Consider the following 27253-nt stretch of genomic DNA (forward strand, 5'->3'; position numbering starts at 1 on the left):
TGGATGATGAACTCAGAAAACTTACATTTAGGAATGATATATCCTGCTGTGACTTTGCTATCTTGAAAATTCTCATATTTGTAGTCTTACAAAGTAACTTTTCCAGGCTTTGGTCAACTGCTTTATCTGACTGTGTGGGTAGTAAATCAGAAGTGGAGCTTGGATGGTTATTTTTTTAAAAATAAATTAGATACAATGGGAATCTCTACACACCTATAATTGTTCATTACTTGATCGTGAGTGCATTTACACTGTAGAGTTAATGCAGTTTGGCACCACTTTAACTGCCCTGGATCAATGCTATAGCATCATGGGAGTTGTGATTTGGATAAGCGCCAGTTCTATTTGGAAGAGAAGGCTAAAGACCTTGTAAAACTTCAGCTCCCATGACTCCATAGCATTGAGCAATGCCTGTTAAAATGTTCTCAAGCTGCATTATTTTTACAGTGTAGATGTACCCAGTTAATATTTCAGAATTAGCTACAATGAGGAGTATGAAGAGAAATGCAAATACTACAAACTGCTGGCCTGTCATACAAAACATACCAAGGTAGCCCAAGATCTCATTTAAAACGTATACACATGATTCAACATGATGAATGCAATGTGTTGTTTCATCCTCAGGATTCTTCCCCTGCCTTTGTACAAACCTAAAATCAATGTGTGTTATCCATGTGTGTGAACATATACTGACCAAGCACACGGAATCAGCATCCAGTCTTTTGCAAACAGTCCCTCCCAATTGGAACTGAATCTTATTACTTCTTTTAACTGGAGAGACATTAGCCTCTCTAGCAGAATAAATCACTTCTGTGGATTGAGAGTTTGGCAGAAAAGAGCAGCCTCATCCCAATAGGAGTACAAAAGTAATTATTCCTATTGAAGAAGTAGGCAGAGTAAACAGAAAATAACGGATATTGGAAAATGTTGTTGACACCTGAGAAGATGGTTGCCAGCTAAAGGCCTGAGTCATATCCTCCCACTGTTCCCTTTACATAAGTGGGAGAAGTGACTAAGCTTATGTTGAAAGGATTACTGTCCTTTGTCCCCAATTATTTTGGCCACTTAAAAGTAATGAGAAAAAAGTGTGGTCCAAGGGTGCATGTGGCACCAAAACCCTGAAATTGCAGTCCCTTGAGATCTTTAAAGACCCTTATATCACAATTTTAAAAAGAGTAAAAATTGAGTGACTTTTTACACATTCACCCCCACCCCAATATTCAAGGAGGGTCTCTCATGTAATCTCATGGCTCTCATGTAATCTCATGGCTCAAGATTTCAGATGCTGTAGGAAGTCCTAAACACATGGAAATCTTGTGATGAGAAGGTGCATATCACCCAACTGTCCAAATTTGGCAGAGCAGTCCAAATTAAAACTCTGTTGCATACTTTTCCAGCTGCCTTTAAGTCTGATTTTCTTTCTCTGTTCTCCTGCTCTCCCACTTTATCCTTCATTTGCTGCAAACTGAATTCAGCCAATGCTTAGTGTTTAAAGATTTATATGTCTCAGACCCACCCATACTGCATAATTATAACAGGTTGATGCCACATCAACTGCCACAGCTCAATACTTTGTCACTCTGGGATTTTTAGTTCTGTGAGGTATTTACACTTCTCTGTCAGAGCATGCTGATGCCCCAACAAACTACAAATCCATTACAGTTAAAGTGGTGTTAAACTGATATAATTATGCAGCGTATAAGGCAGTGGTTCTCTGCCTGAGGTCCCCAGATATTTTTGGCCTACAAGTCCCAGAAATCCCAGCAAGTTTACTAGCTGTTAGGATTTCTGGGAGTTGAAGGCCAAAAACATCTGGGGACCCCAGGTAGAGAACAACTGGTATAATGTCTCTCTTAGGGTACAACTAGTGTAGCAGCAGTTTAATACCAGAATATATTGCAGGCCCACATACATAAGTGTGATAATATAAGTGTGATAGATAACTATACCCCCACCCCATTATAACCAGAAGCATTGCTTAATTATGGTTTGGAAATGATGGGGAAAATCTCTCTATATATGTTGAAGATCAAAATCAAATAGATCTCATTTCCCTTGTTTGTGCTCACTTCTCACAAAATATCTTTTTGTAGGGTCTGAAAAGTAAATGCATTTCCAATTGATCTCAATTAACTTTTTATACTGCTGAAAATGACTTAGTTCAGAGATGTAATCTTCTGACAGAATATTGATGTCTAAATAGCTAGCAACTAATCAGAAATTTTTAGGCGATGGCTGGGCATTCTTGTCTCAATCTATTAAGTCAAAGTATACACAATGCTTTGGGTCTTTCAGGTAGCCTGATTTGGTTATCTCTTTATGGTGATCCATAATTATACCACCAGATCTTTAATCACAATAGCTTCCAACCTTGTTAAAACTGAGAAACAACAGTAACCAGTTTTGGAACAAGTCAGGACTTTGAATTTGGAACAAGTCAGGACCCATGGTTGAAGATCCTGGCATATTTTATAACTGACCAACATAATTTTCTAGAGGGGAACTGTTTCATAAGTTATACAAATGCTCCTTATGTGGATTACATTTCCCATAACCCTCTAGACAGCATAATTACTAGCCATGCTGGCCAGTGGAATCTAGCAGTCATAAGCTAAAAAATGAACTTTTCTAAAGTCTGGTTTAATTTCAGAATAAAGTGCTTCTGTGTTTCTTAGCTTAATAAGTTGAGATATGATCGTCTAAACTGAGCCATTGTCAGGGCAAGATAAATGTAATTGCTGCTGGAAAGATTTATGACTGCTGGAACACAGCATTGATTCATTGTCACATATACTTGTGTCAGAAGGGAATCTAAAGCGATTGCCTTGAAGTCGATGAATGCTTGTGCCAACAGATGTTGACCTAGCAGAAAATTCCCTCCCAATCACTATTTTTTAAAAGGAAGATATAGCAGAGCATTTCCATATTCCTTGCTAGGAAGGCTAAATGCTAGAGGTGTGCAGTTTAATCAGTTCTACTAGTAATCAATCAACTAAAGTTTTAATGCAAAGGTACACAATTTACGATGTGCCTGGGGAATGCTATGCCTGAATTTCATAGCAACTTTGATGGCTGTCTAGTGCAGGATAATGACAAAAGATCCTTCTGGAGCCATTTTACACAGCAAAGTTATAGTGTTATGATTCTACTTTGACTACTTGGACCATCCTATGGGATCCTGGGATCTGCAGTTTTGGGAGAGGTAGTTAGAATTCTCAGCCCGAGAGCTCATGGGCCTCAGTCAACTACAAGCCCCAGAATTCCACGGGAGGCATCCATTATATACTTATAAACATTCAGCAACTTTTTGCTAAATTTTCTATTATGAAGTAACATGTTAAAGTAGGGACATTTTGCACACTCAAGCCATTTTTATATGCCTTTAGAATCCCATCCCATACATTTGTTTTATCCTCTTCCCAAAAGTTGTCATCTAAAGCAAAGGATGCCTAATGTCTTATTTTAGTCAAAATATATTTCAAACAGAAGTAACCTTGTGTTGTCGAAGGCTTTCATGGCCAGAATCACAGGGTTGTTGTATGTCTTTCGGGCTGTGTGGCCATGTTCCAGAAGCATTCTCTCCTGACGTTTCGCCCACATCTATGGCAGGCATCCTCAGAGGTTGTGAGGTATGGATAAACTAAGTCAGGAAAGGAAAGAATATATATCTGTGTAGAGTCCAAGGTGTGGCAAGAGTTCTTTGTCACTGGGAGCCAGCATTAATGTTTCAGTTAATCACCCTAATTGGCACTGGAAATGTTTTGTCCCTTGCCTGGGGGCATCCTTTGTTCAGTCAAGTCCTCATTGTGTTGGTTCCCATCTACTGTTTGGGCCACACAGTTTACAGAAAACCTACACATACAGATAGATACCTTCATAAAAACTCCAACCATCACCCAAGTCAAAAAAGGAGCACAATCAAAGCCCTGACAGACCGTGCACAAAGAATCTGCGAACCTCACCTCCTCCAAGGTGAACTCAACCACCTAAACTGGGCTCTACAGGCCAATGGATACTCCACCACAGACATCAGAAGAGCTGCAAGGCCAAGAACAAGCCATGAGAGTCAAGACAAAGATCCACCCAGAGGAAAGGTGTTCTTACCATACATCAAGGGAACTACTGACCGCATAGGGAAGCTGATGAAGAAGCACAACCTACAAACTATCTACAGACCCACGAAGAAAATCCAACAAATGCTACGGTCAGCGAAGGACAAGAGGGATCCTCTCTCTTCTGCAGGAGTCTACCGGATACCATGCAGCTGTGGACAAGTCTACATAGGGACCACCAAACGCAGCGCCCAAACAAGAGTCAAAGAACATGAAAGGCACTGCAGACTAATTCAACCAGAGAAATCAGCCATAGCAGAGCATTTGATGAACCAGCCTGGACACAGAATACTATTTGAGAACACAAAAATGCTGGACCATTCTAACAACTATCATGTCAGACTACACAGAGAAGCCATTGAAATCCACAAGCATGTGGACAACTTCAACAGAAAGGAAGAAACCATGAAAATGAACAAAATCTGGCTACCAGTATTACAAAACTCCAAAATCAAAACAGTAGATGGGAACCAACACAATGAGGACTTGACTGAACAAAGGATGCCCCCAGGCAAGGGACAAAACATTTCCAGTGCCAATTAGGGTGATTAACTGAAACATTAATGCTGGCTCCCAGTGACAAAGAACTCTTGCCACACCTTGGACTCTACACAGATATATATTCTTTCCTTTCCTGACTTAGTTTATCCATACCTCACAACCTCTGAGGATGCCTGCCATAGATGTGGGCGAAACGTCAGGAGAGAATGCTTCTGGAACATGGCCACACAGCCCGAAAGACATACAACAACCCCAGAAGTAACCTTTTAGCAACTTTTAGATTTATTTTCAGGAGCTGGTTGATCTCTCACAGGGGCTAGTATGGCCCATGGAGGATTCTGGTGAAACTGACCCCCATAACCTGCCTATGCTGGCTTTCAGTGTTCTGTCACTAAGAAACTTTTCCATATCATACAATGATAGCACTCTGTTTCCATTACAACAGCCAGATATTCATTCCATGGGATCCTAGGATTTGCAGTTTAGGAAGCAGTATCTAGAGTACCTCACCAAACCACAAATCCTAGGATTGCACAGGACAAAGCCAAAGTAGAACCATAGCACTATAAACATGAAGCATGAAAGGGTCCTAAAGGCAGGCTAAAGCTAGCACTTTTGAGAAGAGAAGGCAGCCAAAGGGTCACTGCCACTGGATATTAGAGCCCCCTTTTGCAACTTTTGATGTGACAAGGGAATACAATCCTGGATTCAGAATTTAGCACTTCAAAATATATGTCTTTTTCAGAAGGCTACATTTAATGGATCCTGGAATTTTAGCAAAGTCAACCAATCAAACCCTACAAAGCCTAAGTCTTCTGTGCTCTGTGATGTGTCCTTTGTTGTTGTATGCTTTCCAGTAATTTCTGATTTAAGGCAACTCTACCATAGGGTTTTCTTGGCAAGAGGGGGTTTCATTTTGCCCTCTCCATTCCCACTGGCTTCCTGCTCTACCAGAAATGACCAGCCAACCCTGTTGATTTTAGTGCTACAGGAGGACAGTATGAATCTGTTCCTGTAAATGCATTTGCGTATAAATGGACTTGACATGATGTCATCTGTTGCCCTCTTCCTGCTCTTGGAAACACTGGGCGCTATCTCTGCTGACGTCAATGGGAGTATCATCCGTGCTGTGCTGCAGGGACAATTCAGTTCTGAATGTTCTGCCTCACCCTGTACAATTGGTACTTTCTCCCGTGGACACCCCAATCTGAATTTTCTAATAAGCCAGGAAGGCTCCGGAGAATGGTTGTTCAAAAGGCAAAGATTTCTTAGATTCAGTTCAGTATCCTAATCCATCCTGCTGGTTTTAATGACTCAGATCACACACAAAAATGTCAGGGTGAAGGAGAATCACTGACAGGAAGTGTTTCTGATATTAGCCTGCACTCATGATACATATCACCCACAGAGCAGCAAAAGAATCAGTTGTCCATAACAAATCTGCCAGAACCATCCAGTTAATATTCATTTTCTAAAATGCCCTGTGGCTCTAGGGACACAGTACAGCACACCATGCAGTACTCATCATAATACACAACAGTCAGAGACAATAATGCTAATCTCAACATCAGCTGACTGACTCTTCCTAACACACGCTTAAGCTTCCTAATTTGAAACCCTTAGCAGATAAATTACATTGACAATCAATCTTAGGATGCTGGTTGGCAGATGGAACACAATACATGGCAATCCATTAGAAAAAGAGGAAAAACAGTTCATGGAGAACAAATAATATTAATATTAATCTGAACTATTTAGATACTTCAGATACAAGTTGATTACCCCTTATCCAGAATTTCAACATCCAAAATTGTCCATGTGAGTGGCTAAGACAGTGACATATGGGTGGCTAAGACAGCTTTCTGGTGGCTAAGTACACAAATTTTCATGCAAAAAAATTATTTCAAATATTGTGTATGAATTTACCCTCAGGCTCTGTGTATAAGGTTTATATGAAACATAAATGAAATGGGTCCCATCTCCAAGCTATCTCATTATGGATAAGCAAGCATTCCAAAGTCAGGAAAAAAATCATAAATATGGAACACTTTTGGTTCCAAGCATTTTGGATAAGGGATATTCGACTTGAATATTGGATTGTCTATGGCTTGGTGATACAAAACTGCTTTGAACTGTTACAAATAACACTTTCATGCACTACCAAAAGAAAAAGTCCTCCGAGATTTGTGGTTGCCTAAAGACAAACACATTTTGATTGGCATATGCTTTTGTAGACTAAAAAAAATTTCTGTTAGATAGATGCAATGGATTAAAAAGGTCTCCAAGGAAATTGCTATGTATTGGTACATTCTTTTTTCTTACAGAAGATCTGCAGATAGGACTAGGAAAGATTCCACTGTGAAACTTAAAATAGCTGCTGCCAGTCAGAGGTGAAAATACTGAGACAGAACAAGCAATGGCTTCACTATAGTCTGAGGCAGCTTCTTATATTCTTAGGAAGCAGAAGTCCCATATGCAGATGCATATCATGGAGATTTAGACATATATAACAGCCATTTTTAAAAACCAGTGCCAAAGAATCCAGGAATGAAATACAGTAGAGTCTCGCTTATCCAACATAAACAGGCCGGCAGAACGTTGGATAAGCGAATATGTTGGATAATAAGGAGGGATTAAGGAAAAGCCTATTAAACATCAAATTAGGTTGTGATTTTACAAATTAAGCACCAAAACATCATGTTATACAACAAATTTGACAGAAAAAGTAGTTCAATACACAGTAATGCTATGTAGTAATTACTGTATTTATGAATTTAGCACCAAAATATCACGATTTATTGAAAACATCGACTACAAAAATGCATTGGAAAATCCAGAACATTGGATAAGCGAGTGTTGGATAAGTGAGACTCTACTGTATTAGGTCCTATGATCCTTATCTCAGAGCTGTTGTTTCCACTGTAAGTCAGTCTGCCTGTAATGTAGAAACCCCAATGGGCAGCCTAGCCTTCACACCTTTGTTCTGATGCAGACATTTAGTACCTGATTCCTCATCATGAGGCAGGTCAAAACCACAGCTAGGGGAAAATGTAACTGTCTCATAAACTAGGAAACGGCTTCAGCACTTATAGGCTGGAATTGGACAGCCTTCCCTTATCACCTGTTTTAAAATTGCATGAAGCCACCTTTCTGGAGTAGGTTTTCCTCCCAGGAAAATGAGCCCAGGAATGCATCTGAAATCCATCTTCACAAAACAACTGATTTACTCTGTTCTCAGTGTAGAAGTATTGCATATTTTACTATGGAAGACTAGGACATATATAAGACCAACCCTATGAGGTTAAACACCCTTTTTGTCTAGATGCCTCAGGTGGTCTCACCGCTCAAAGGGGCTTTTCCTTTTCTTTAGCCTGGGGTCAGAAGGACACAAACTTATATTTTAAATATGTGGAGATGGATAGAACCTTCTTTCAAAGCTTCTTTTAACCAGATTAGTCTGTTTCTACCAGCAGGCTGAAGTCTAGGGAGGAGAATCGAATTAACTCAAATTTCCTGTTTGATATATTTGTTCAAAAACCAGGCTGAGAGATGTCCAGAAGAGCCAGTTGCTTTTAAATTAAATGACCCTCAGCATTATATATTGTTATATTAGTCTGTTAGGTTTTGAGATTGCCATTTACGTATTATGGTTTTATTTTTGCCTTGACTTTTGTATTGTGTTTTATTTTCTGTTAGGTTTTTGAGATTGCCATTTATGTATTATGTTTCTGTTTTTGCTTTGGTTTTTGTACTGTGTTTTATTTTCTGTAAGCCACCTCGAGTCCTGTTTAGAGAGGAGTGGGATATAAATAATGATGATGATGATGATGATGATGATGATAAACTAAACTTATGAGAACCTTAAGAGACTCCCACTCAAACGGAGGCTGATGTCAAGGCTTCAGTGTGTTTCCAGCTGGAAATAAAAGACAGCTCCTTCAGTGACAAAATATATTCTTGTGAACTGGATCTCAGAAGGGGAAATTCAAACTGACCTATCACTTGGAAAGTTTAAATCTGCACCTCCCATGCTTTGAGATATATCTATTGAATGTGCAGTTGCATCATGGGAGGATGTTTCGTGATTCTTATGTCTGGGAATCTTCTCTGCTGATAGTGTAGAGCTTGGAAAGGTATGCATTCTGGATGTCAAATTCCAGAATGGAAATCAAGCCCTTACATATCAGAGCATGATCTGCAAAAAACAAAACAAAACAAAACAACAACTCAAAGCGGATTAGTTTTCACTGAAGAACATATTCTGTATTCTGAGTTTGTGTTTAGCAGTTTTGCTCTTTTATGAAGACTTGTAAACATGCCAATTGAATGATGCCTCAGATAATTAGGCGGGAAAAACAACAGCAGGTATTTCAGAGGTTTCTTTGAAAATTAACACAAATTGGGCAGAAAGGAAACTGGAGAAGGGATTTCACCACTGGGAGCAGTTAATCATATTCTCAAAGCTGTGATTATAAAACATCTATCAGCTTCATATTTTCCTTATTAAGTAAGCAAAAAAACCCCCAGAAATCCTGTCAGTTCAAAGCCAGCATGATGTAGTGGTTTAAGAACTGGACTAAGACTCTGGAGACCAAGGTCTGAATTTCTGTTTAGCCACAGAAACCCACTGGGTGACCTTCAGCAAACCACACTCTCCCAGACTCAAAGAAAGGCAATGGCAAACTGTCTTGAAACAAATCTTGTCAAGAAATCCTCATGATAGGTTTACCTTCACTGGAAATGACTTGAAGACAAAAAAGCTGTCAGTTCATTTCTCATTTCAGTTTCCTCAGTAATTCCATGGTAATTGATACAACTTACCTCTAGCAGGTATGTTTTAAGCAGACTCAATGCTTTGAGACATCTTTTAAAAACAAAACAAAACCCCTTTCAGTACCTTTTCAGATATGGAAGTAATACTATCAGAACCCACAGAGTTAAAAGGACAAGTTGTCCTCCAGCAATAACCCTTTTACAGCAAAAATGATGGAATATAATTAACTCAGGATTAAACCAAATGTGATTAGGATCTCCTGCAGATTTTGTTTTGTTAATTAGCAAGCTTACTAGGTCGCTTTGAAGACTGGGGAGGGGTGTTCTTTCAGAGGGCATTTAACTCTTTCCTCCTGCCCATTCCAAGCTGTTAGTTCTCTAGGGAAGAGAAGCCAAGAACACTGTATCCAACCTTTCCCTTGCTTCCAGGGTGCCAGTAGCAACTCTGAGAGAGGGGAGAAATACATTTGGGGAGAGGATATTGAAGGGGTAAACAGTCCTTGATTTCTCTTTAAAGCCATCCCACAAGACTGCCAATTAGCAAAACTATTTACCTACTCATCTGGGGCAAGGAGCAGTTGCCGGTGGGCGAGGTGTTAAAAGGAAAATAGGTGAATCTGTCACTTTTGCTTAAGTGCTCAAACCACATCAATCCTTTAATTGAACCTCCTACATTCTTTAGTTGCGTAATGCATTTATGCATGGTTTTCTGTGAAATTGCACACATTTATAAGGATGGCTCTGGTTTGGTTTACAGACTAAGAGGTGAGATACAGAAGAAAAAGAAATGAGGAGGGAAGGGGGGAAAAGCTAATTGACTTTGAAACCAAGTTGGCAGATGTGACAGCACTGGGAGGAGAACAGCTAAGCTGGCAACTGGTCCTAATTGGGTCAATGTAGGGGCCTTGTGTACCCCACCCCCCAGCTCTCTGCTTTAAAGCATTCCCTCTTTCTCTGCCTAATGGCTTTGCCAAGATCTCCATAGTATGTACTGGAATTATAAGGGGAATTGGTAAGATCTGAAATAAGAGGAGAAAGGTCATCATGACACGAGTCTTCTTCTGCCTGGTGCATACTGGACTGTGGATCTACTTGCTGGTGGATCTCTATGACATTCTCCTGCCCCATCAAAGTAACTTGCTTATAGAAGCAAGAAATATATCCAAGTAGATCTTTTGTTTCAAGGTACAACATAGATTGAAGGGAAATACTGATGATTCAGGAAGTGATTGGGGGAGAGGAGAAAGCAAGTTACATTTTCCCTTTCAGCATTGGGCCCCTAGCCTGTGGGCTTGGGACCAGATACAACAGTTGAACCAGTGATAATCTGCTGCCTACTGCCTACTGTGCCAAAGAGCAGAGGGGATGAAAATATCACAGGTTGATATTGAGAAGTTGATATTGAGAAGGGCTTCAGAAGCAACAGAGATTTCTTGACTTCCAGACTTCTGTTGATTAGAACATATTTTTAAATGTTCTCTGTATCATAATGCTGCCTGGTAGCCCTGCTGATACTTAAATATTCTTGCTGGTTTAAGCAGCGATGCTCATTTACCACTGCTGAGAGTCTCCAGGATTTTTAAAAAGATATAGCAGCACTTCCAAAAGAGAACTTTGTACTTTCAGATTAAATACCCCACACATGGGAGCCACGTGTCAAGCCAATCCCCGAGTTCAACCTTCCTAAAATGGCTTGCTGAAGTGATCAAAGACAGTCCACCCCGATGCCTTTGATCATTTCAATAACTCCCTCCAGAGCAGTTGATTAATTTTCAGCTAGTATTAGAAAAGAAATGTAAATCAAGGGACGAAAGCGATTGCAACATATTTTGCACTGCATTTTGAAAGTGAATAAGGACTTATGAAAGCAGGACTTATGGAGTACAAAATAACCCTGCTGGGTGCACAGCCAAGTTTTCATGTTCATTGGGATTGCTGAACAATGCAGGGAACGGCATAACAAATGGATGTTGCCATAATATATTCATGTATGCATTATACTTTTCCAGGGATCCAACCAACCAGGCAGCCAGTCTTTCCTCTTCCTGAATACTCTTATTTCATTTCCTTTGCTCCTGTTATTCAATAGTTGCCCTTCAATAGTCAACGTTTTGTGTCTACTGAGTCTGCCAAAACTTCAGTGGACAATTTTGAGGGTCCTTCCTTATTTTGTTCCTCATTCGTTCCTTTAAAGCAGGGGCCTCCAACTAAGGCCCATGAGCCGGATACAGCCATCCAAGGCCATTTACATTTACCAAGGTCATTTACCCCCACCCTAAACTTTAGACTTAGAATCACCCTAAGTCTGAAACGGCTTGAAGGCTCACAGCAACAATCCTAACTAGCTTGACTCTCTCATCAGCCAAAAGAAAGCCCACACTTCCCATTGAAATACTGGTAGATATATGTTGGTTAAATTGTTCTTCATTTTAAATATTGTATTGTTCTTTCATGTCTTTTTGCACTACAAATAAGTTATGTGCAGTGTGCATAGGAATTCCTTCATTTTTTTTCAAACTACAGTCCACCCCCTTCCCACCCAGCAGTCTGAGGGACTGTGAAATGGCACTCTTGTTTAAAAAGTTTGAGGACCCTTACTTTATAAAGTATGGAATAATCTACATATGTGGATTCATCACTGGCTTGAAGTCCATGAATCACTTCTGCCTTGAAAATATTTATCCTTTAATTTATGATGCCATTGTTGCTGCATGCCTTCAAGTTATGTCTGACTTCTGGTGACCCTAAAGTGAACCTATTATGATCTAACAAACAATGATTTTTGCTATGATTTTATGTGTGTATTTACAATCATCCTTACACATTTATTGGGATTAGAAGCCATGGGCCACAGTGAAAGTGAAAAAAATAGAATTTAAAAAAATGTAGAGAACACCTCTCCAGAATCCAGTGGGCCCCCCTACATAATTCTATGGTCAACTTCCAATAGAATAATTATGGAAGACTTATAAATGCCTAGAGAATTGTTCTCTCTAGGACATTGTTTCCCAACCTTTGGGCCTCCAGGTGTTTTGGATTTCAGCCCCCACAGTTCCTAAGAGCTGGTAAACTGGCTGGGATTTCTGGGAGTTTAAGTCCAAAACACCTGGAGGCCCAAAGGTTGGGAACCATTGCTCTAGGAACAGCTAGGTCATCCAGCACAACTCTACAGTAAACTCCTGCTAGAAGCTGACCCTCGAATTGCACTAGAGGACCTAAAGATTACTTGAGAGAATTTACTGATCTAATTTACAAATAACTCCATGTACAAAACTGAAATCTACATATGTGGAAGGCCTATTGTATTTATTTTAATATCCCGCTTTTCTCCTATCATGGGTTTCAAGACAGCTTCAAATCTTTTAAAACAGAAAAATCAAAGTAACTATGAAGGATGTGTGGGGCAACTTTTGCTGAATTCAGGCAATCACAGCTCAGGGAGTCTGTAAAGTCTGACTGTGGGTGAAAAGAATGTAACAAAAGCAGAGGCTTACATCTGAAAGAGCTAGACCAGCTTTGGAGCTGAGACAGATAGGGGCTGGCTTTAAAAGAGACAGACTGTGGATTTGACAGAGGAGGAGACAGTTCACAAAGATAGGGTTTGGATTTCTGAGAGGTAAAACAGTTGGTCAGAAGGGAAAGCCTTGAAGAACAGAATATTCAAAAGTTAATGTAATAAAGGAATAAAGCTATGCCTACCATAAAGAACCCACACAACATCATAGCTACAGATCCACACTGAAGGAACATCCTGAGGCCCAGGCACCCAATCCAGAGAGGGATTAAGTCTGGGAACAAGGACAAATTTAGTGGAATGATTTAAAAAGTTTATTTATTTATTTATTTCCAATATTTCTATCTCACCCTTCTCACCCGAAGGGACTCAGGTACAATTGGCAACAATTCGATGCCGACACATCATTAAAAACACCAACATATAAAAATGTATTACACCCAATTAAATACAGTATAAAATATAAAACATAAAACATGCTTAAAAAGTTGGAACTGTGAGGCCAGCCTGGGAGAAGGGATCTGTCACAGTATCAAACACAAAGGTCTGGGAAAATTGGAATTTGACCTTTCTCCTTTGCACCATTCTTGCACCCAATCCTCACACTATTTTTTAACCTAGGAAACCAAGAAATCAATTCTAGTGTTTCGGGTGCAGTCTGAAATGGAAAAGAACCACCTGCAATGATATGTCTATTTGGGAAATAGGATCTTGGATATCTTGATTAAAGTTCAGCGTAAAGCCCAGAATGCATCACCACCTCACTGATTTGGAAGACCCCAGCCACCACTATTAAGTAGGATTTTGGTTTATTGCAGTTGTGTGCTTTCAAACCATTTCTGACTTATGACGACCCTAAGGTAGCATTATCACATAGTTTTTGGGGGGGCTGAAACGATATGATTTTCTCCATGTCACGCAGTGGGTTTTCATGGCTAAGTGGAGAACTGAAATCTAGATGCAGTCCAATGCAAAAATCACTACACCATGCTGATTTTTAGGATTTAGGTATAGCAATATTGTAACTAATGAGTAAACAAAGCACAGTATTTAATAAATCTGCCATAAAGCCTGCAAGTACTTTTATTCATTGATATATACTGTTGCAAATTATTATATGGGATTCTTAGGACATGATTTAAAAATTACACGCACAGCACAGAGATATTATTGCTGAAGGCAGTTGTATGAAAGGAGTAGGATGGGGTATAGTGTAGTCCTACAGTTATAGCTCCTATACACTTATAATAATATAGCTATCATTGCAAGTTATGATGTAAGGGAAAACTATTCCATTTATTTGAAATCTGCACACCGGAACAGCTTTCGCAAGATTCATATCATATTTCATTAGCTGCCTCAAGGGTGTAGCTGTCATATCTTTTTACTTAAGCGGCCTTAAGTGCAATACAGATCACTTAATGCAAAAACACTAAATCTAAATGAATGGACAACAAAATGGGGCAGTCAGTGCTGCAATTCATTGTGTAATGACAAGGCTTTTCCGGGAGGCCATTTTGAAAATTTTCATCAAGTCTCATCCCAAGAGGCAATGCAGTTTAGCAGACCAAAGAGAAAATTGGGAACTGACTGACCCAAAACCACTCAGCTCCAAGTTGAATTTAATATATCAGCCTTCTCCAACCCAGTCACCTCCTAAAATACTGGCCTACAGCTCTTAGCATTCCAAGCAACACGATCAGTGAATGTGCTGAATGAGTATGTGAAGACTTGTAGTGTGATACATTTAGGGAGGGGCACCAAATTAGAGTGAACAGCCTCCTTCCCCTCTCTTTATCTAGCATGCTCCCAGCCTATGGCTACCTCTGTCTTTCTTCACCTTTTCTCTTTTCTTGCAAGTTATTTCTGAAGAAAACATTGCTTTGCAACAATTGGGTCCAATTTACTACAGGCTGCCTTACTGCACCATTCTCTTAACTGGTGTCAGTTGACCTTTGCTGGTCTAGAAAATGACCAGGGTCCCTGCCATTAGTGGTGCTCACTACAATCACCACGAGTGAAGGCTTTTCATTGTTCCTCACCACTGTCACAATGCAACGACTTCATTCTGCCTCAAATGTGTCTTCTCATTGTAAATGTTTAACTCCAAAAATGTTGTTTGTGAGCTGCAGAAACTATGATAGGGATGTGCAGGACTGAAGAAGGACATTTGCACATCTCCTTCATGAATTGGTTTCATACACTTTGCTGTAGGACATATTTGCAGTCAATAAGGAAAATAGTTGGGGAAAGTACTCTGCTAGAATTTTGCTTTACATCTAGTAGAATAAAATGCAATGCCTTGCATCTATTTTTCAAGAACTGTCTTGATCAGTTGTTGATATATTCCCAAGTCTATTCACAATAAAAGAGGTGTATGCTATCTATGAAAGGAAAGCCATTCACCATGTAACACAGGATGCAATTTATTATCATGTGCCATTCCAATCTTGTCTGTTGAAATTATGTCAACTATCTTTTCCAGAGGAAGGAAATTAAAAAGGCATGAGTGATATTGATAATTTAATGTTATCAAAGAACACTATATATATTCAGATGTAGAGATTATCCATAGTTTATTATTATGGAAACAAATTACACTAACAGTTTGAGTTGTGTACTCTCCTCTCTCCTCTAAATAATGGCTGCAAGAAAGAAATTCACAAGCATTTGCTTCTGCTTTGATTAGCCATGGTGAAAAAACAACAACTTTAAATCATGGTTTGTGATTTTCTGCAAAAGGCAAGTTAACATTATTTACAATTGGGGATCCAGATGTAACGGGACACGAATGAAGTAATTTAAAAAGAAATGATCTACCACTCTTCTAGTCACACTGGAAACTTTAGTTTATCATTGGAAAAATTAGCTGCCATGATCCTGCAGGCTTCCTTTTGCCCTCTTCTCATCCAATGTATGTGGCCAGGAGAACATGTTAATCTCCTTATATTACTATATAATATGTTAATATATAAATATAGCTTAGCTTTCAACTATTACTATTACTATAGTTAATAGTTAACATGTATAGGTTAACTATAAACAAATGTTTATCATTACATCCAAATGTAGGCAATGAGAGAGACTGCCAGAACCAAAGATGTGGACCTGTTCTTATTAGAGAAGATCTGTGATGAAATATAGAGGATGGTGAAAGGGACAAATCAGAAGCTGGCCTATGAAGGATCAAGGCTGCCAGCAAATCTAGGAAATGGGATCAACAAGACCAATTATATTTTCCTGTTCTTTGTCAGATGGGGTAGCCGAATGACCTGTATTTTTGTAGTTCCCCATCAGTAACACAACCCCATATCCAGGTCCATTAACTGCACAATGGATCAAGAGTATGTATTTCCCCAAAAACTTCCACTTCAGAAATATTAGGAGCAAAACCATATCTAAAAGCAGAAAACATAATTAAAAATGGATGTAATTCAGTTGGATGTACACAAATCAATTTACCTTTAATACAAAATAATATTGTGCTGTGGAAAGGGGGCTACTTAACACTGCACAGTGGTACGCTTTATATTTTACTTTCTCCAGCTGTACATTTTCCACTGTTGCTTTGGGTAATGTATTGTTTCTTTAAAGGTATTGTATGTATTCATTAGCTACTTCAATATCATAATGGACTTGGGGGCAGGGACCGATTGACAAATGGCGCTTTAGTGTTGCATATTTGAATTCTGGTGTGTTGCTGGGAAACTGAGCGGCTCACCTTCCCAGCAGAACAAGGAAACCAGCTTTCCCAGCACTCTTGAGGAGATTTTTGTCTTGCATTGGGAGGTGAGGGAGCCTGCAATGGGAAGTGGGACGTTTTCCCTTTTACTGGATTCCAGTGTTAAATAAATAAATATCCCCTGATGGATGCAACCCAATGCATGTATGCTATGAATACACATGCTCATATGCATACATTCCTATAATTTTGTGCATTCAACTTAGAGTTCCCTTACACCAGCTGGATAATTTAAAATGCTTCCGCCCCCTTTGAAATGGTGGCCTTCATTTTATATTTATTGTGAAAACTGTCGGCTCCTGGTTGAGAGGAGGAGTGGGCAACTGTGTGGGGGCCAGGGGATAATTTTCTCCATACTCCATGTAGTATGTACGCCACCTCCCCACCCCAAGAAAGCCCCTATACCCCTATTCTCCTTTGTAATCCCTCACAAAATGGCAACAAGAAATTACTTCAGTTTCTCTCAAAATGGTGCTGGGAAGTAACATCACATCACTTCATTTTGCCATTTTGTAAGGGACAGAAATCAAGAATGGAAGTATTTTTGGTATTTTGGAAAATGCAGGGCTCTTGAGTGGTAGAATATACTATGTGTGAGGATGTCGGGTTTTTCATGTGTTCACTCATGTTTGGGGAACTTTCATCAGGCAAAAATTACCCCAAAACTGCCCCTTTAAAAAAAATAAAGAGTTGTGGATCTTTGGGGAACTGGTGGAATGCTTCAGGACCATAGGCGTTGGGTCTAGAGGCCATATTATGCTCACTTCTGATCAAGATCCTGGTGGGATTTCTGCACTTTTCAAGATGCTATGGATCTGCAACTCTGTCATTCTCTTCCATTGGGCTGCATTGGCTAGAGCTGCAGGCAGTAGTATTCAAACAATACCTGGAGAGTCATAATTTATTTATTTTATTCATATCCTGCCTCTCTCCCAAATAGGGCTCAAAACACCTTACACAATGGGTTAAAACAAAATAGCTAAAACAATGCATAGTGCAAAATTGTAAAAAGTTTTAAAGAATAAATCCCATTTTAAAACCTTTTTAATATATCAATTTTTAAAAATTAGAAACATGGAACACTTCTTACGTAATAAAAACAGTTCACTTGTTGCATGTTACTCCTTACTTATCAATTACAGCTAAAAGGCATGCTTAAATAGCAAGATCTTAGCCTGACAGTAAAGAGAGTAAGCAAACCCTATCTCTCTTGGGAGGGAGGTCTGCAGACTTGGAGCAACCACCAATAAGGCATTCCTTCTTGTTCTTAAACAGTGTGATGCCTCATGGGCCTTGTAGTCCTGTTCCTAGTGCCATCGAGGCAGATGAAGATGAAAACATGGGGTTTTCGCCGGTTCAACAAGAGCCGGAGTCTTTTCTCCTGCCGGATTTTGATGTTTGTACCCAAGAATTCAGTAAAACAGACCTTGGACATTCCTCGCCTCCGTTCCCTAGGAGAGAATCCTATTGTGCTGACAGAGGAATCAGGGAACAGAATCGCAGGAGTTTACGGATTGCAGCCAAACAACAGGCTGATTAGACCTGTTTCCCTTGGGAAATTCTAAGGAGTCTTGCATCTGGACAAAGTTGGGTTTCGCTTCCCGTTCTCTAGGGAAAGAGGTTGTTGGCGGGAAAACGAGACCCAATATAGGTGCCTGATGCGGGAGAATCTTTGTGGAGTCAACAGAGCTGCTTCAGGAGTGAGATCGTGTGTGGACTTCGTAACCCCAGTTCCTTGCTTCCCGGATCAAGAATTCAAGAACTGCCTTGCCTTGCTGTTAACCACGGACCTTGTTCCAAGATTCACTGTTTGCCTTGTACCTAGTCACGGACCTTGTTAAAGAACCAAGATTATTTCCAGCCTTGTTGTCAAGCTTCCTTGGACTCCTAAGACTCTGTCATTTCCCCACACTATTGCTTGGCAATAGTGTGTGTTTCGGTATTGGATTTAAACTTTGAACTCTAATATCATTTATTGGACAATACATTTTTGGACTAATTTTGACCTCATTTGAAAGGTCTGCTTCTGAACTATATTCTTCACTTGTTTTTATTACTTTTATATATTTCCTTAATAAAGATATTAGATAGAGATTGGCTTCCGTGTATGGTTCTTGGTGCCCTGCTGCCAGGGGTCTGACAAACAGACAGGCCTGGGAGGGTAGTGTGGTGGAGAGAACACCACTCTAAATTGTAAAAAAATTGGTAGGCTCATATCAGGAGACATGGGCTTTTCGATAATCTGGACCGAAGGCATATAGAACTTCACAAGTTATAACCATTACCACTTCTGATCTAGACAGACTCATTGCTACGAAGAAAAATAATCACACCATTAGAAAACAACCTATCCAAGCAATATTGCCAGAAGATGACTGAAGTAAGGAAGTGAAGCCACATACATGCAAGAAAGAAAGAATGAAAGAAAGAAGATAAATCAATCCAGGTCATGAGTCCATCTAACCTGATTAAAAAACCAATGATTAGTAGAAATCTTTAAAAGGAAACAAGGAATAATGTTACTTACCCAGATCTGTAGCTTAATTCTTTTCTCATTTTTGAAAACAGTTTTTACTTTGAAATCGATTCCAACAGTGCTTACAAAAGCTGATGTAAATGAATCGTCAGCATAACGGAACAAAAACGATGTTTTCCCAACACTGCTGTTACCAATGATGAGCAGTTTGAACATGTAGTCAAAGTTCTGGTCTGATGTGTCCTTCTGGCCATATCTTGTGTCTTGGGCAGATGCCATCTGGAATAGACAGAAGGGGGAAGAGGTTAGAAATAAGTATTTGTCAGATATTTATCTCCCATGCTGGTATCGGATAAGTCCAAAGTGTTTATATTTAATTAATCTTATCAGCAATAAATGCAGGAGGAAGAGGGCAATTGTGATAAATAAGCTATTCATCCCATCTCCCAAAATCCAGATATCCACAATGAATACTACATTTCTCTTCCAGAAAATACTGGCAAAGAAAACATACAACAGACGAAATGGTAGGAGTGCCAAACCTAAGCACTGATAACATAGGCAACAGAGGACCTTATCTGGTTAATCAGCATAACATGAATTGGGGTGTTGAATGGGATCTACACACAAATCTAGCTTGCTACTTGCACCCTTTATACAGTAGAGTCTCACTTATCCAACATAAACGAGCTGGCAGAATGTTGGATAAGCGAATATGTTGGATAATAAGGAGGGATTAAGGAAAAGCCTGTTAAACATCAAATTAGGTTATGATTTTACAAATTAAGCACCAAAACATCATGTTTTACAACAAATTTGACAGAAAAAGTAGTTCAATATTCAATAATTACTGTATTTACAAATTTAGCACCAAAATATCACGATGTATTGAAAACATTGACTACAAAAACATGGCTACTAACAAATTGACTAATTGGATAATCCAGAATGTTGGATAAGCGAGTGTTGGATAAGTGAGACTCTACTGTACTTGTTTAACAAAGGTTTTTTTTCTCCCACCCTGGACATTCCATAGATAGATAGATAGATAGATAGATAGATAGATAGATAGATAGATAGACAGACAGACAGACACTCTACTTGCTTTACTACAATCAGATCATCTGAAGATGCCAGCCACAGATGCAGGTGCAACTTCAGGAAAAAATAGTGCTAGAACACAGCTGTACAGTCAGGAAACACACAACACTCTAGTGATTTCAGCTGTGAAAGCCTTCAACAATATTCATTCCAAGAAATGTCAAAGAACATTTCCACAGTGCAACCATAGCTGGTCACTGAACCCAATCTAAACTCACATCACATCCAGGATAATATTGTGGAACATTTCCTGAAGAGCTGTGATTGTTTTTGGAAATAATTGCTATGAGAAGCAATAGACGACTTTGGACTTTAATCACATATGCCTGTTGTCTTGTTGCAATCATGTTGTTTAAGCAAATGGAAACATATCATTGTTGCAATAATCTTTTTCACACCTTGGCATAATTGTTCAATGCTGGCATTTTGTTGATGTACATTCCCAAGATCAGTCTTCCACACAGACTTGCTTCCCACTTATGTTTGTCCTATCTGGCACATGAATACTATGTTATTTTTCTTTTTGTTTGTTTGTTTGTTTGTTGCAATGGTGTAATCATGTAGTTTTGACATTCTCATGAGATCTTCCTTCACTTTGAAATACCAGGACTGCAATAGAAGGGCATTACTGTATAGTTAGAAGCAATGGACCGAAATGATATTGGATGCATCTGTGGGTTTTCCCCATCCTTGAAAAGAGATGATCCAATCACAAATCAGTCCTTCAGGTGGTAAGCTAAAACCTTTTTATTCGGTCAGGCCTTTAAAGAAGAAGGCTTTTGAGATCAAGTCAGGGGCTACTGTGGTTTTTAGTTTTGAATATGTTTTTATGGTTTTTAACTGAATTTTTTTAATACTACTGATATTTAATTCTGTTTTAATGTTTGTATATTTGTAGATTTTAAATTGTATTGAAATGCTTTTAATGTAAGCCACTTTGAGTCTCTTTGTGGAGAGAAAAAGTGGGGTATAAATAAACATAACAACAACATCATCATACGCTCCATCAAAAAGTGTTTTTATCCTGCTTTAATTGCACTTTAGCCACCCTGTGTAATAAAACCCTTGGTGCAGCTAGGCAGCTAAATGTTCTGAAATATTTGTGCACATGAGCATTTGTTGAATGTATTCACATGAAGTAAAGAAAAAATGTTAAATGCAAATGTTGCATAAGGACAGAAAACCTGTGGGTTTTTTTAAAGTGAGCACATAAAATAACATAAAAAGCTTCATCCTCCTTAGCTTTATCACAGTATTTATCTCCTGTTTCTAATGCCTGCTCAGCATTATGTTGATTTGTGCTTTGACATTGCTCCAACAGAGTGTTAGCTGAGCATTTCCTGAGTAAGTGGAGCAGTTCTGTTAGTGGTATCCAGAATATTCAGCACTTGTCCTCTGATAGTATGCTTAAGTGTTCAAGCAAGACCAAATCCAGTATAGTATGTTAATTACAATCATTTCCTGTCTTTTTTCCAAGGAGCTTTGGGTGGCCAACAAGAGCTTTTCCCCATCATCATTTGCAATGACTCCATGAGGTGGGTTATGACCTTCTGAGATAGGTGGACTTGGCTACAGTGATCCATAATTACCTCTCAATTAGACTACTGTAATTTCCTCTCTGTGGTACTGCCCTTGAAAAGTGTTAACAAGTCACAGTTAGTGCAAAATGTAGGTTCCACACTGTCACCTAGCATAGATCTCATATATCACCAGATTTGAACCAAATTCATTGGATTCCAGTTTGTTTCTATGCTCAGCTCTCAGTTTGATCTACAAGCCTATATGCCTTGGTTCCATAGGCAGAAAGGCTGCCTCTTTTTGAATGGGACTAGCCTAAGGAAAACCAGTAAATATTATGGCTAAGTAGATGTTTCTGTCTAGGTCTCAGACAGAAGATCCCAACTTGGCAGAATGTCTAAGAAATATATATGAGGATTCATAAAGATATTAATAAATAATAATAACTTTATTTATACCCTGCTCCATCTTCCCAAGGGGACTTGGCGCAGCTTACAACAGTATAAATAGAACAACAATAATAAAAATAAAATGATGATAATAAAACAATAAACCAATAACCAATTTAAATAGAATCAACACAAGTAACTAAACAATCAATAGAAGTGAAAAGTAAACAAAACATATTAAACTAAAAAATAGATATCACCCTTTAAAACCAGAATTATATGGTATAAAATAATTAAAATGTCTCTACCACTGCTTAAGTTAGTGAGACCAAAGTCCAGTTTTAAAAGTATAGTCCAATTAGGTTATCCGGCTGTTGGTGTTTTCATTATCAAAGGCCTGTTTATAAAGCCAGGTTTCCAATTACTTCCGGAATATTAGATGTGTGGAGGCTGCCTAATTTTCCTGGGGAAGGCGTTCCAGAGCCAGGGGCCACTACCGAGAAGGCCATCTCCCTCCTCCCCACCAACCACGCTCACAACTGAGATGGGACCGTGAGAAGGGCCTCCTCGGCCAATCTCAGGGCCCATACAGGTTCATAGAGGGAGATATGGTCACATAAATAGGCTGGACCTGAACCATTTAGGGCTTTATAGATAATAACCTGCACTTTGAATTGGGCCCAGTAACATATAGGTAACCAATGGAGCTGCTTTAGGAAGGGGGTGGTGTGCTCCCTATAATTTGTTCCAATCAGCAACCTCGCCACAGCTCTTTATACCAGTTGAAGTTTCTGGACCGTCTTCAAAGGCAACCCCACATAGAGGGCATTGCAGTAATCTGTCCAAGATGTAACTAAGACATGGACCACTGTGGTCAAGTCAGATTTTTTTGACGTACAAACACATTTGGCCACAAGCTTTAACTGTGCAAAGGCCCTCCTGGTCACCACCAAAACTTGAGCTTCCAGTGTCAGCACTGAGTCCAGAAGGACCCCCAAACTGCAGACCTGTGTCCTCAGGGGGAGTGCAGGTTGCAACCCTATACCCCGATGAGCCTCTCGACTGACCAAGAGGGCCTCTGTCTTGTCTGGATTAAGCCTCAGTGTTAGCCCTCATCCAGCCCATCACAGCTGCCAGACACTGGTCCAGGACCCGGGGAACTTCCTTGGAATACAGTGAAAATGAGTAATAGAGTTGTGTGTCATGCATACAGATGACACTGAATCCCAAAACGCTGGATGACCTCACCCAGTGGTTTCATGCAGATGTTGAAAAGCATGGGGGATAAAATCAAACCCTGTGGGACTCCACAGGCCAATGGCCAGACTGCCTAAAAGGTCTGGCTGGTACACATAGCAATTTCTTTTCTTTTCTGGTTAACACAACTGCCCTAGAAACATTCAGTTAAGTAGCTCATAGCCACAGATCATGTAAACCAGCCACTACAACAGGCTTCTAAACCTGAACATGTCCCTTTTTCAAAATACAATATAACTCCCATACCTACAGGACCAGTATCTGTGGTTTCACCTGCCTCTGTCAAACAAAATATGTAATCTTTAGGTATTTTTAGGTCCTCCAGCATGGCCCTTTGGCAATGCCCAGTGGAAGCATACCACATCATTTCAACAGGCTTTGATATTAGCTAAAGTTTCTTCTTTCCATAGTAAGATCAGGAACACACCCCAACACAGATAACAGAGGTTGTGTCATATATATGGCATATGCCAGGATGCAAGGCATTTCCCCCCTTGAGGGTGATCAGAAAATGATCCCTTTCCCCCTAAGAGCCCAAGTATAAAGTATCTAGTACCAACTGTGTTATTTTGCTCCCTGAAACAGAAAATCCCACAAGCACTGTGACAGAAAAATGAAATAATCATAATTTCCTAGCAATTTTGCATCCTTTCATGATATCCAAACTCTGCTGCTGGAAATAATTCCCTCATTCTGCCTAATGATAGGACTGGCTTTTGCAAACACCTGCTCTTTGTTCTTGCGAGGGTAAAATAAAAAATACAGACTAATCTAGAACACATGTTGTGGGGTACAGAAGACCCTGTTTCTAGGTGGTGAGTTGAGATGGATGTTTATCCAAGTGCTTTCTGTCCTTGCAATTCTTTCTGAAAAATAATGTGACATGTCAGGTAACATCTGCTGTTGGTGATGGGAAGTTTGGATCACTGGCATTTCCAGGCAGATAAATTGCAGAGCACTTCAAAGCACAGGATCTCAATTCATTGTGTGTATGTCATCATGATTCACAACATCCTCTGATTCATGAATTTCTAGTACTATTGCTATACAGAAACAAACTCCCACTCATCCCTTTGATATAACATAACCACTCCTGTCTGAAGCCTTGCTGTGCTTCCTTTTACTTTTTCCTCATTTATTAACAGCTGGGTGTGTTCAAAGAGATCATGATGGCCTCCAGGTCCCAGCAAGTAGAAATAAATTCCTTGCATGTTCAGTTTGGATGTGCACTTTGCAACCCCTAACCCTTTGCACATTAACTAGGATTGTATCCTCACTAGGCATCTTGATATCACTTTGACTTATGTAGCTCTATGTATAGAATCCTGAAATATATAGGTGAGATACTTAGTCCCCATCTACACTGACATATAATACAGTGTATTATATACAGTGTATGGGGCCTCTATACTTTATATATATATATATATATATATATATATATATATATATATATATATATATAAAATAACGGCGCTCCATGCAGTCATGCCGGCCACATGACCTTGGAGGTGTCTACGGACAACACCGGCTCTTCGGCTTAGAAATTGAGATGAACACCAACCCCCAGAGTCAGACATGACTGGACTTAACGTCAGGGGAAAACCTTTACCTTTACCTATGGGGCCTCTGAATTCTATTAGAATACTCTGGTTTTGTATTTCAAGGGAGCATACCTCAGCTCTACAGCAGAAAATTCTAAATACCACATTTCACCAAACTACAAATCCCATGATTTCATAGGATGGAGCCATAACAGCTGGAATGGTACGAGACTGTTATATCTGTGTAATGGATTTCTTTGGGGATGATCTGAAGGAAGACTGCAACCATGTTTGATTAGATGTGGTTACAGTTTGCCTAATTATGGAGAACCCTTTTGTAAGAAAATTGGAGGGGAGAAGTTCATGTGTGTCCCATTTCATGGATACAATTTATGAGTATCTAAACAGGAATGCCCAAGTAAGAGCCAGCATGGTGCTGTGGTTTGAGTGTTGGTCTGTAACAGGATTCAATTCCCTGCCCAGCCATGAAACACATTTGATGACTCTTAAGGGCCTTCTACACTGCCCCAATATCCCAGGATCTGATCCCAGATTATCTGGAAGTGGAGACTGATATAATCCAGTTTAAAGCAGATAATCTGGGATTATATTCTGAAGTAAAGGGCAGTGTAGAAGGGGCTTTAGAGAGTCAAACACTCTCAGACCCTGTAAACCTTGTGATAGGTTTGCCTATTAGAAACAACTTGCACACAACAGTGAAAACAATAACAGCAACAAAAATAGGTCTGTGGTGACTTTGCCAATACCTCCCCACAGGGCAAACAGTTATATCCATAAACAACACACAGTCACTCCTGAAACCACCTGACTCACAAAGCAAATCCTGGGCAATTTTACAGAGTCCTCTCACAAAGCAGATTAATAAGCCTTTCACTGCAATTTTATTCCATTTAGAGAGACAACATCCAATTGTTTTCACGTACATTTGTGGGTGAATTGAGGACTCTATTCTATATTAATGACAGTTTGCATAAGGAATTGGTAACTACTCTGGACTGGACACACTCATGCAGAAAGGAAATACATGATTCTGCACATTGGCAGAAGAGTGTGCCCTCCGTATTCCGGTGATAGACCCATCTACTTCTTCTGTAGCAGCTTTCAACCTAATCATATGCAGCAAAATAAAGCAAATGAAAACGGATTTTTCTAGAGCATACTCAGGAGTCTATTTAGCAGCTGCAAATCTGCAGCAAAATGTTAGGTTTTTAAAAATGTTCTGAGACTCTTTTATTTTAGTGCTTGGTATTCAAATGATGATTTACTTGTTTTCAAAGCTGTTCTTTAACATTTTAATTTATTTTTTTTAGTTGGATTTCATTTTTATTTGGGTTGTAAGCTGCCTTAGATCCTGCACTGGAAGAAAGGCAGGATATCAAATGCATACATGCATATAGGAACTCAGAGAAATGTACAAAGCGTAATTCCCTTTTAATCAGACTGAACAACCCTGTTAAGTAGGCTAGAATGAGAAATTGTGAATGGTCCACAATTACTAGTGAGCCTCTTGGCTGATAAGGGATCATTCATTAAAGCCTGTCATCCTGGTGAGCTAACCATTACATCATACTATATATTACTGAATACCTTGTATGTCCACGCCATCATATTTCTAATTTCTATGTATGACTATGAAAAACTGTTAGGAAGAAGAAAAAACTCATTTGAAATATGTTGGAGGAGAGTGTTGGAGGAGAGTTCTACAGATAGCATGAACTGCTAAAAACATTAATACATGAATCCAAAAAATCATGGAATCATAGAGTTGGAAGACCACAAGGACAATCTCGTCAAACCACTGCCAAATAGGAATACACAATTAAAGCACTCCTGACAGATTACTTTCCAGCCTCTGTTTAAAACCTCCAGAGAAAGAGACTTCACCAAGTCTCTTCTTAGAAGCCAAGATGACTAAATTGCATGTAGTGTTTTGTGCATAATATAAGGGGATATTGCTCATTAGAAAAGGGAATAATACTTGATACAGTAGAAAGCAGTAGAAAAAAAGACTGCATTCTAAATGGAAAAACTCAATAAATGAAACCGCAGTCTGAGTTCACAAGACCTGAGCAGGACTGTTCATAACAGTGCAACTTGGAGGTCTCTCATTCATAGAGTCAATCCGATGACCGTCAAAAGCTGCATTAGTTGTGCCTGATGAAGTAGGCTCAGTCTATAAAAGCTTATTCTACAAACTTCTTCCACTGAGTTATTCTTTGCATGTTGATCCAGACTAGCACAGCTAGGTCTCTGAATTCTATATTGCTTTCTCTGTGATTTGCTGCAGCTTCTTTTATATTATGGA

At 39.4% G+C, this 27253-nt stretch overlaps 1 protein-coding gene across 3 annotated transcripts in view; it reads right to left on the reverse strand.

The window, feature by feature from the left end:
* rab3c (RAB3C, member RAS oncogene family) overlaps positions 1-27253 on the reverse strand; it is a 158880-nt gene that overhangs the window by 120310 nt on the left and 11317 nt on the right. For all 3 annotated transcript variants that reach the window (XM_062972394.1, XM_008102880.3, XM_062972393.1), the window contains exon 2: positions 19170-19397. In XM_062972394.1, coding sequence (XP_062828464.1) covers positions 19170-19397 — 228 coding nt within the window. The remainder of the gene's footprint in view (positions 1-19169; positions 19398-27253) is intronic.

This window comes from Anolis carolinensis, chromosome 2 (genome assembly GCF_035594765.1).
Source record: "Anolis carolinensis isolate JA03-04 chromosome 2, rAnoCar3.1.pri, whole genome shotgun sequence".
Lineage (NCBI taxonomy): Eukaryota > Metazoa > Chordata > Lepidosauria > Squamata > Dactyloidae > Anolis > Anolis carolinensis.